Source organism: Physella acuta, unplaced genomic scaffold (genome assembly GCF_028476545.2).
Source record: "Physella acuta isolate Inbredline_101_S28 unplaced genomic scaffold, ASM2847654v3 ptg000580l, whole genome shotgun sequence".
NCBI lineage: Eukaryota > Metazoa > Mollusca > Gastropoda > Physidae > Physella > Physella acuta.
In genome coordinates this window covers 50,323-60,716 of record NW_026732099.1, presented here as the reverse complement: position 1 = coordinate 60,716, position 10,394 = coordinate 50,323, and the positions used below count along the sequence as shown (strand labels likewise).

Here is a 10,394-nt window from a genome sequence, read left to right as displayed (position 1 = left end):
AATCATTTGAAAAAATTCATCAGCCTGCAAGCGCGGACGTGCAAGAGGATATAGAAGTGGAAAATTTCAATGACGAGGATGATTTAAGACACACAAAATATTGTGAGAGAAAATTTCAAGCCAACTATCACAAAAAAGTTGATTGGTTTTACGAGGTTATAGATGGCTGCAAATGTGATCAGAGTGTTTGCGTGTGTTCACGACTTGGCCTTAACTATGTGCCAACGTCATTACCATATAATATCACAGAGTTATATTTTGACAATAACAATTTAACGCATATTAAAAATAGAGCTTTTTGTAATTACACTCATCTGAAGATTCTAGACTTATCCCATAATAAAATATTACAACTCAAAAATGAATCATTTAATTGTCTTCACAAACTAAAATGTTTAACTTTATATGGAAACAAATTAGAAATGAATAATATTACTTTTCCCAGTGGTGTTTTTAAAGAATTAGGATCGCTTCTTTTTCTAAAACTAAACAAAAACACGGCGAACGTTACTAACAGAAGTTACGAATATCCTCATCAGCAGCTCTCCGATTTGAGAAGTTTACATACGCTGTATATAGATGGACTTTTCAACAAAAGCTTTGGTCCTGGGTTCGCGAACATGACATCATTGGAACATCTCAACCTTGCAGGGTATACGGAAGGTGAGTGTCATCTTGGTGCGTTAGGAAAATCGACATTCGTCAACCTGTCACACCTGAAAATCCTCAACATCAGCGACTGTAATATCGTGGGACCGTACGCTAACGAAAATGAAACTTTCACCCCGTTGAGAAATCTCAAAACACTCGACATTTCATACAACCGTGTTTTAGGTTTTGAAAAATTAGGCAAAATTTTGTCAGGGCTGAAACATTCTGATTTAAAAATTCTCAACATCAGTGCGGTTGTGTCACGGTATTCTAAAGGAATCGACGTCAACGCTTCCATGGTTCAAAGCCTACCCAGATCTATAACACATCTGGTAGCAAGAGAAAACTGCTTCGAGACAGTCCTTGACGACGCGTTTGACTACATCCCGGAGAATTTAACTCACTTGGATCTTGGCATCAACAGGTTTCTGTTTGGCGAATATCTCCAGAAAGTCTGGAAACTTGAGAATCTACTATCACTGGACCTTAACGGTGCCGGTTTCCTTTACAACTTACCCCACAGAGCTACGCACCAGATTATCCACAGTCAATAAAAGATTTCACTAATCCAGGAAACACTTACAAAAGTATAGAAAAAGAAACTTTTCACCTTCAAATTCCACCACGTTTACAAAAAATAGACCTCAGCATTACGGGCTTACAGTACAAAATCCACGAATTTCATCTAAATTCTACAAACGATCTTTCCATCGTGAAGTTAAAATACAACTACCTTCCTTTACTTTTCGGACCTATATACGGTCTGCATAACCTCGCTATTCTGGATTTAAGATCCGTTTCTTTGGAACACTTTTCGCACACGATTTTTCAATCGTTTCCTAAATTGACCACGCTTTTGCTTGGAGATAATAGCTTCGGCGAGTACATGGCGGCCTTGGATGAAGAGGACAAGATTTTCCAAAATTTATCTACCCTCACAACTTTCGATATGTCCAACTGTCAGCTTACCAATATGCCGAACAATATACTAGCCGGCATGGTTAACCTAGAAAACTTACATTTAGAAAAAAACAAAATGTGGATTTTCAACGTCAGTATATCCCACATGCCTAATCTGACGCTGCTAAACTTGAGTCACTCCCAAATCAACAACCTGCTACCCACAACCCGTCAGAGCATTGACAGACTCTGCACACCAAAATCTTGCCAAATCCGCGTCGATCTCTCCCACTGCCCTATCATCTGCGAGTGCAACAATTTAGACTTTCTAAAATGGATGGTCAACTCGAAAGCTTTCGAACCGAGTTTCCACAACTACATGTGCAAGTTTGCAGACAGCTCGTCCAAGTACATCAACGACAGCTACCATGAGAATCTACGGCTTTTGGATCTGGAATGTGAGAGTCACATTGTTCTATTTTTAGCCATCTCCAGTGCCACGTTCATATTGTTCTGTTGTATCTTTGCTTACATTGTATACAAGTAAGTTTACGTACTATAGTGTTATAGTGTATTTTTAATTACATTGTTATTATAGAGAATATACTTTAGGCTCAGGGTCTTTGTAGAGAAAACGCGATAACTAAAAAAGGCAATTAAGTAAAATTCTCATAACAATACTAAAAAACTCGTACAACTAATTATAGATATAGATACATGTATCGATACTAACATAAGCATTATCCTTGTTTGTAGGTGGTGGAAGATTAAAAAGAATTAAAACTGGCAAGTGAAGTAGAGTTACACTGTTTTTGTGACCTCTTCATATGAAAGGATGGTGTGGTCAGCACTATGCCAAGCCGCCATTACTTTCCCTAACTGAGTTAGGTACCCTTATGAGCTGGGTTGACTCAACCATTTTGATGGCAGCTGTCTTGTAACCCATCATCAACTTTTCCTATTGATGCTTAAGACACATGGAATAGGTGAAGTAGAGTTCATTTGTTTCAGTAGTCTCAGCACACAAGAGGATAATGTGGTCAGCATTATGGCCAGCTGTCTTTGTTTCCCTAACGCGAATCAAGTACCCATCTGACCTGGGTGGACTCAGGGGCGTCCTGAGCCTGGGATCCGAACTCGAAACATTCGGGTTTGCAGTCTTGCGCTCTACCGCTAGGCCATGACGTCCCACTAGTATAATTATTAAATAATCTCAATAGTCAACAGGCAAATTATTATAAGGGAGTGTTGATGATGTTTATATACAGCTACACCGTAATGGGTATTTGGTGGATCAACTCTGCTCCAGTGGCGTAGGCAGGGGGGGGGAAGTCAGGGGGGTCATAACCCCCACCCCCATAGACCCATTGGTATATATATATATATATATATATATATATATATATATATATATATATATATATATATATATATATATATATATATATATATATATATATATATATATATATATATATATATATATATAAAGTATGAGGGGGGGTGCAAATCGAAAGTTTGAGGGGGGGGGGTGCAAATCGAAAGTTTGTCCCCGGGTAAAAATTGGAACCCTCCCCCCCCCCCCCCCCCTTGAGACGATCTTGGCTACGCCACTGCTCTGCTCATATAAATATTCTGCGTCATCACACAAATGATACACTTATAACTTTTTACTTTCCCAGATTCCGCTGGTCCGTCAAGTATTTTTACTACGCTGTGCTGTACAAGTTCAATCACCAGCACGAAAACAATGCGAACGAGTTTCGGTACGACGTCTTCATCAGCTATTCCTCCATCGACGATGATTTCATTGTGCATACCGTCAATAAAGGTCAGTCGGTTATTTGGAGATAAGATACGAACATCATAATCATCATCATCATCCATGAACCCTAATTGGGGTCGTTATGGGCACCCTATTTTTAGCGCAATTTCCATTCTGGAGAATTGCGTTTATTAACCCGTCATTTCTGGATGTATGAATGAATGTATGAATGAATGGATGGATGTGTGTCCGCAGCTTTAAGTCGTATCTCCTCCTCAACGAAGCAATATCGATGACTAGTTCCAAAAGCAATTATGTTAAGCAAGTTACGAGGATGAACATAGGCCATAAAAATTCCGGGTTTCTTTCATGGATTTCCCGGAAAAGCCAAAAAACCTCTTTAAAAAGCAGTTTTTGGCCCATATCTCGGCAACCAGACCACTTAGCGACTTGAAACATGTACCAATCGATTCCTGCCATAATTTAGAACAATATTGCCGAAGAAAGTTTTCAAAAATATCCTTTCGTTCGGTCAGAAATTTTTTTTTATTAATTAAAATTTGTCCCGAATTAGTAGGCATATTTATCCAACCACACCACACGCGTCATCACGTTCAATAGCTGCGCCATCACGTTCAATGGCTGCGTCATCACGTTCAGTAGGCGCGCAATGGTTTTTAGTCATGTAACTCTATTGTAAATAAAACATGTAAAATACTGAAAAAAAATTAATAAAAAACGTTTTAATAACTAACCAATGGTTTTACTAACCCTGCTATTTTTAGATAACATAAGGAAATTGCGCTTAAATGTCACTAGACTTTTTAATTAACTTGTTTTATAATGCTCAGCCATCCATCTTGGTCCCAAGCCGTTCTGGTTTAGCTGAGACTTCGTGGAAGTCCTAAGATCAGGTGTCAAACAAAGCTAGGAATGATTATGGTCAGGTACCCTTTAAAGCTGAGTAGGTTTAGGAACTTGCCACAGTCAGGTACCCTTTAAAGCTGAGTAGGCTCAGGAACTCGCCACAGTCAGGTACCCTTTAAATCTGAGTTGACTCAGGAACTTGCCACAGTCAGGTACCCTTTAAATCTGAGTGCGCTCAGGAACTCGCCAGTCAGGTACCCTTTAAAGCTGAGTGCGCTCAGGAACTCGCCACAGTCAGGTACCCTTTAAAGCTGAGTAGGCTCAGGAACTCGCCAGTCAGGTACCCTTTAAAGCTGTGCGCTCAGGAACTCGCCAGTCAGGTACCCTTTAAAGCTGTGGGCTCAGGAATTCGCCAGTCAGGTACCCTTTAAATCTGAGTGGGCTCGGGAACTCGCCAGTCAGTTATCTTTTAAAGCTGAGTACGCTCAGGAACTCGCCACAGTCACGTACCCTTTAAAGCTGAGTGCGCTCAGGAACTCGCCACAGTCAGGTACCCTTTAAAGCTGAGTGGGCTCAGGAACTCGCCACAGTCAGGTACCCTTTAAATCTGAGTACGCTCAGGAACTCGCCAGAGTCAGGTACCCTTTAAATCTGAGTGCGCTCAGGAACTCGCCACAGTCAGGTACCCTTTAAATCTGAGTACGCTCAGGAACTCGCCAGAGTCAGGTACCCTTTAAAGCTGAGTGCGCTCAGGAACTCGCCACAGTCAGGTACCCTTTAAAGCTGAGTGGGCTCAGGAACTCGCCAGTCAGGTACCCTTTAAAGCTGAGTGCGCTCAGGAACTCGCCAGAGTCAGGTACCCTTTAAAGCTGAGTGCGCTCAGGAACTCGCCAGTCAGGTACCCTTTAAAGCTGAGTGCGCTCAGGAACTCGCCACAGTCAGGTACCCTTTAAAGCTGAGTGCGCTCAGGAACTCGCCACAGTCAGGTACCCTTTAAATCTGAGTGGGCTCAGGAACTCGCCACAGTCAGGTACCCTTAGGAATATCTATAGCTACTCATCAGTGCTAGTGTTGATTCAACGGCGTATTAAAGTCAGGTATTAATTAGATCTGAGTGAACAGGGGGGTACATATGTCCCAAGGCGCCGACCTTAGGGGGCGCCAAAATGGGTTGTAAAAACAAATTAAAATGTCATTTTAGCTGCATTTTTGCAATTTGAGGGGGGGGGGGGCAAATCGAAAGTTTGCTCCCGAGGGGGGCGCCAAATTTTAAGTTTGTCCCCGGGCGCCAGGAAGGGTCGGTACGCCTCTGCGATTTGGCACCACAGTCAACTTCACAATTCTCCGCCATCCACCTCTGTCCTCTGACACTTTGATTATTTCCTAAGTGTCTTTGGGCACCAGTTGTTTTTTTTCTTTTGAATTTTCCGCCATCTGTCTCTTTCTTTGCTGCCTTGAGTCCAATCTTTGATTTCATCCATCCACTGACGTCTTTACCTTCCGCTTCTTCTCCCTTCTGACCCAGTGCCTTGTAATATTGTTTTAAATTTTGCACAATCTGACATTCTCCCCCCTCCTCCCCCCAGAGCTGAGGGACAGGGGCCTCAAGCTTCACGTCCACGGGAGGGACTTTGTCACGGGCAACTGGATAGCGGCCAACATAGTGACGGCCATCAAGGAGAGCAGGAAGACGCTGGTCATCTTGACCAGAAACCTTCTGACCAGCAAGTGGTGTAACTATGAAATCCAGGTAAACTTTCACTGACGCACTGGTCTAGTTGTAAGTAATATGGAAGATGTGGCCGATCGGTTGAGCGTGTGAGTGGTAACTCCAAAGGTTTGTGTGTGATTCGGTAGAATGCATGTTGTTCACTAGTTCTAGAAAAATGGCGAGCATACGTCAAACTAAAGCGGTCATTGGCAGACATGAAACTGGTATTCAAGTATCCGGAAGTTTTACGGCCTGTTATTGTAATGGAAAGTCTAACAATCTGATTGGGATTCCTCTGTAGTGGTAAAACGGAAGTATTAACATTTTGGTACTGACCGTACTGGCGATATTCGTTTTTTTTTGTGTTTTAAAAATTCAAATATTGATTAGTTAGGATTAGGGTTACGGGTGGAGTTAGGGTTTGGGTTACGGGTGGGGTGGGGATAGCGTTAGAGTTAGGGGTGGGAGTTAGAGTTAGGGTTAGGTTTAGGGTTAGGGTTAGGGTTAAGGTTAGTCGTAGGTGTAGGTGTAGGTGTAGGTGTAGGTGTAGGTGTAGGTGTAGGTGTAGGGGTAGGGGTAGGGGTAGAGTTAGAGATAGAGCTAACGTTAGGTTGAGGTTTAAAATCAATGTTTGATTCAATGTGATCATGAAAAAAAATGTATTCGCCAACTCTCTCCCCAGATGGCCAACATGGAGTCAATAGACCGTGGCCGTCCCACTCTGGTGTTCCTGCTGAAAGAGTCCATCCCCTCCAAGGAACTGGGCCATGACCTGCTGTGCCACATCAAGCGTAACACGTACATCTCCTACCCCCAGCCTGATGATACAACAAACGACAGCGTCTATCGTGTCTTCTGGAATAAGCTGGCTGAAGATCTCAAGCGCTGAAATTTTATTCTAAATTATCATTTCAATTCTTTTTTTAATTTTAACTTTAACAATGGGACGTCTAAGGACTATGTAACTCATGAACACAAGTTAGTTATTTTTAGTGAAACAAACTAATTCGCTAACATAAATAGTTATTACAGTCACTGTTACCCTTTAAAACATGTGTTATTAAAATAGCCTATATTATCCATAGCCGTTTCCACGAATCAACTGTGTGATTTCCAAGATACACTGTCGTGTTCTTGGGTGTAAGATAGCTGAAAATTAAATAAACAAATGGCCCCATATCAGATAAACGATTGGACAATTGAGGCTTGAAACTTATCAAATAGACGATTAGATAATTGAGTCTTTAAACTCATTAGATAGACGATTAGATAATTGACTTTTTAAACATCAGATAGACGATTAGATAATTGATACTTAAAACTCATCAGATAGACGATTAGATAATTGATACTTAAAACTCATCAGATAGACGATTAGATAATTGAGTCATGACACTTAGTTACAAGACCTGGGCATTAATATGAAAAGGGTTAGATGTTGCTAATGTATCAGGGACTCTCTCCACAAAATCTGCTGGACCCAAACGAGACATTGCCTATACAACTTAGCATCAAATGTTTTATTTCCAAGATAAGTTGATGTTCATAGCAGCAGAGGCGTAGCGAGGGCGGGACGGGGGGTGCGGACCGCACCGGGTGACACCATTTAGGGGGTGACACCAAGAAAAAAATGCAAAATGTACAGAAGAAAAATGTTCTTTTGCCAGTTCCATTAATGATTAATTAAAGTTAAATAGTCTTTTATGTAGGCCCCCTACAAATCGACAATTATTACAAGGGGGTGGGGTTGACACCATGACGTAAACGTACTAACTATAGAGAAAACAATTCTACATCCAATGCTACATCTAACAGACTAAAGATAAACATCCTTACTATTATATCTGCAGCTTATATACATGCATGTACGCGTATGTGGCATATATTGAAATTAGAGGCCAATGTAGGTTGACACATACACACACATAAACATATATATATATATATATATATATATATATATATATATATATATATATATATATATATATATATATATATATATATATATAATATATATATAATTTTCTTGGGAGGGGGGGGGGGTGACACCACGAAGTGCCGCACCGGGTGACACCCGACCTAGCGACGCCACTGCATAGCTGACCAGCCTCATCGGCCCGGTGGGTTTAAAATCGGGACTTTTTCGTTTTATCAACTATGCGTTCAACTATTCAAATATAATGTGCTTATTATATTGATGTTATGTTTAAAATCCTTTCAAGGAAAAAGTTTTTTTTTTTAATTAACATTGTTTTTTTTTAATTATTCAAATTTTAACTAAAATAAAATTTCAACTGCGTTCAAAATCATGTCATGAGTATTCAACTTAAGTATTCAGCCTAATTATGACAGCCATAAAAGCTTCTAGTGTAGAATATGTGTACTGACATTGAACAGAACTCTAGGGTAGAGAGTAGGTTAAGTCCGCGGATATTGTAAAGTTAAAGGCATCTTCACACGTAAGCAGCTTTAAAAGGGAAGTAACTAGTTATTATTAAGTAAGGGAAGTAATAAAACATTTTATTTTTAGATTTCATTTTGTGTAAAAAACAATTTAAGTGCTTTTTATTTCTATTATTAACAATTACATAATTATTAAAACATTAATAAATAAAATGCATTTAGAAATAAACTTGTTTTGAATATTTTGTTATTTTAATATATGCGAAAATCAAAAACAGTTTTATTGTAAGACTTTTTATTTAAAAAGAATAAACATTTTGCTTGCTCGTTGTTGGTTTGGTTCTGCAAATTTGCTTACCGTGTTTTCTTGTAGTGACTTCGCTATACCAGGGGTCGTCAACCTGCGGCTCGCGAGCCGCATACGGCTCTTTTGATGTCAGGATGCGGCTCGCCAGTTCCATAATAATATTATTTTATTTTCATAACTCATAAAAATATCATACTGGAAAACAACTTTAAACAAAACAAAAACACTAAGAATAGGTGGAGTAGAGCGTATACAAACAGCTGACAGCTGCATGGACACAAGGCCCAGCCCCACAACTGTGCTGTGGCCAGCCCCGTGGCAGTGGTTCCATGCTTTTAACTATCGAAGTGCACTTTTTTTTCAATAGTAAAGGTTATTTTAATTAGAAGGCATTTTTGTATGTTTTATCGTCCATTAATTTGACTTGAGTGGCATATTCTTATAGTTATTAGCCTCTAAATTGGGTAGGGTAGTTTTATAATTGGATTTTATTATCCTAAAAGAACTAGTTGAAATACTTTATGTTTTCATACGTAAACTCATAAAAAATTATTTAGCTAATCCTAATCAAATACCTTAATATTGAAGAACAATTACTATTGGCTCTTTAAAAACTGGGAAATTTTGTAAATTGTAGCTTTTGGCTCTTATACCTCAAAAGGTTGCCGACCCCTGCGCTATACTAACCAAGAGTCCAAGTCATAATTTCAGTTTTATATTATTTGTCTACATTTTAAAGATTTTTTGGAGTGCTAGTTTTAAAGATGCTTATCAAAGTTAAAACTTTGACCGGTAAAGAGATTGACATTGAACCAACAGACAAGGTTGAAAGAATCAAAGAACGATTGGAAGAAAAGGAAGGCATTCCACCTCAACAGCAGCGACTTATTTTCAGTGGCAAACAAATGAATGATGAAAAAAACAGCAAGTGATTATAAAGTGGCTGGAGGATCTGTCTTACATCTTGTACTTGCACTAAGAGGAGGATGTCTCTGAAAAATGAAAGAAATGTTTAACAAATAAATTTAAAATAAAATGCTTCATCGGTCACAGAATTTAATGTTCAAACAAGATTTGGTTGCTTTAAAATGATCCTTAAAACTGTTAAGTTTTTAGTACTGCACTTAGAAACTGTAAAAATGTAAAAAAAATACCCTTTTTTTCTCAATCCACAATGATTTCTTCAGAAAATTTTTTTATACAGTACAAAAACGTCTAAACTGGCTATTAAATGATGTAATATAGACTGTACAAAATATTTTTGAACTTTTTTTATTGTCAGTGTGAAATCAACAAAGTTGAATGGATGACTACATTTATAAACACAATTATTATTTATTTTCTTCTGTTTTATATACTGACAAAAAGCATTGATAAAAAAGACAAAATATTTTCCAATTACTTTATAAGAACTAAAAATATCAAAAGAAGAAAGAATTTTATGCTCACAAATTCCAGAAATGAATTAATTATAAAATTTTCACATTTATTTAGCTCTCAACACATCATCTTGTAATGATTTATTTATCACAAACTAGAAATAAATAATACAAAAAACTTTTTTCTCATTAGGTACGATTAGATAATATTGAAGTGATTGTTTGTTTGTTTATTTTTGCTTATTTTCCTTTTAAATGTTTCATTGAACTGAATAAATGACTGTTTAAATTTTTAAAAATATTTATTTTAAATTAAAAATATAAAAGAAATTTTTATTATTAAATTTAAGTTTTATAGAAAAATAATTTAAAAAAAAAATGGGCGGACTGCTACATCTATAGCTGTTA

At 38.3% G+C, this 10,394-nt stretch overlaps 1 protein-coding gene across 1 annotated transcript; it reads left to right on the top strand.

Moving 5' to 3' along the window:
• Positions 1-620: 620 nt before the first annotated feature.
• On the top strand, positions 621-6,783 carry LOC131947042 (toll-like receptor 4). The gene is made up of 5 exons (XM_059308126.1): positions 621-1,149; positions 1,518-2,094; positions 3,234-3,382; positions 5,770-5,933; positions 6,577-6,783. Exons 1-5 carry the CDS (start codon positions 621-623, stop codon positions 6,781-6,783), a joined length of 1,626 nt encoding a protein of 541 aa, XP_059164109.1.
• The last annotated feature ends 3,611 nt before the right edge of the window (positions 6,784-10,394 follow it).

What these genes read in the sequence shown, in the direction of transcription:
- LOC131947042 (XM_059308126.1), top strand. Translation starts at nt 621, where the DNA reads ATGACATCATTGGAACATCTCAACCTTGCAGGGTATACGGAAGGTGAG. An exon ending in ACTGGACCTTAACGGTGCCG is followed by an intron (nt 1,150 to 1,517) that starts GTTTCCTTTACA and finishes TTTTGCTTGGAG; the next exon opens with ATAATAGCTTCGGCGAGTAC. An exon ending in TTTGCTTACATTGTATACAA is followed by an intron (nt 2,095 to 3,233) that starts GTAAGTTTACGT and finishes TTACTTTCCCAG; the next exon opens with ATTCCGCTGGTCCGTCAAGT.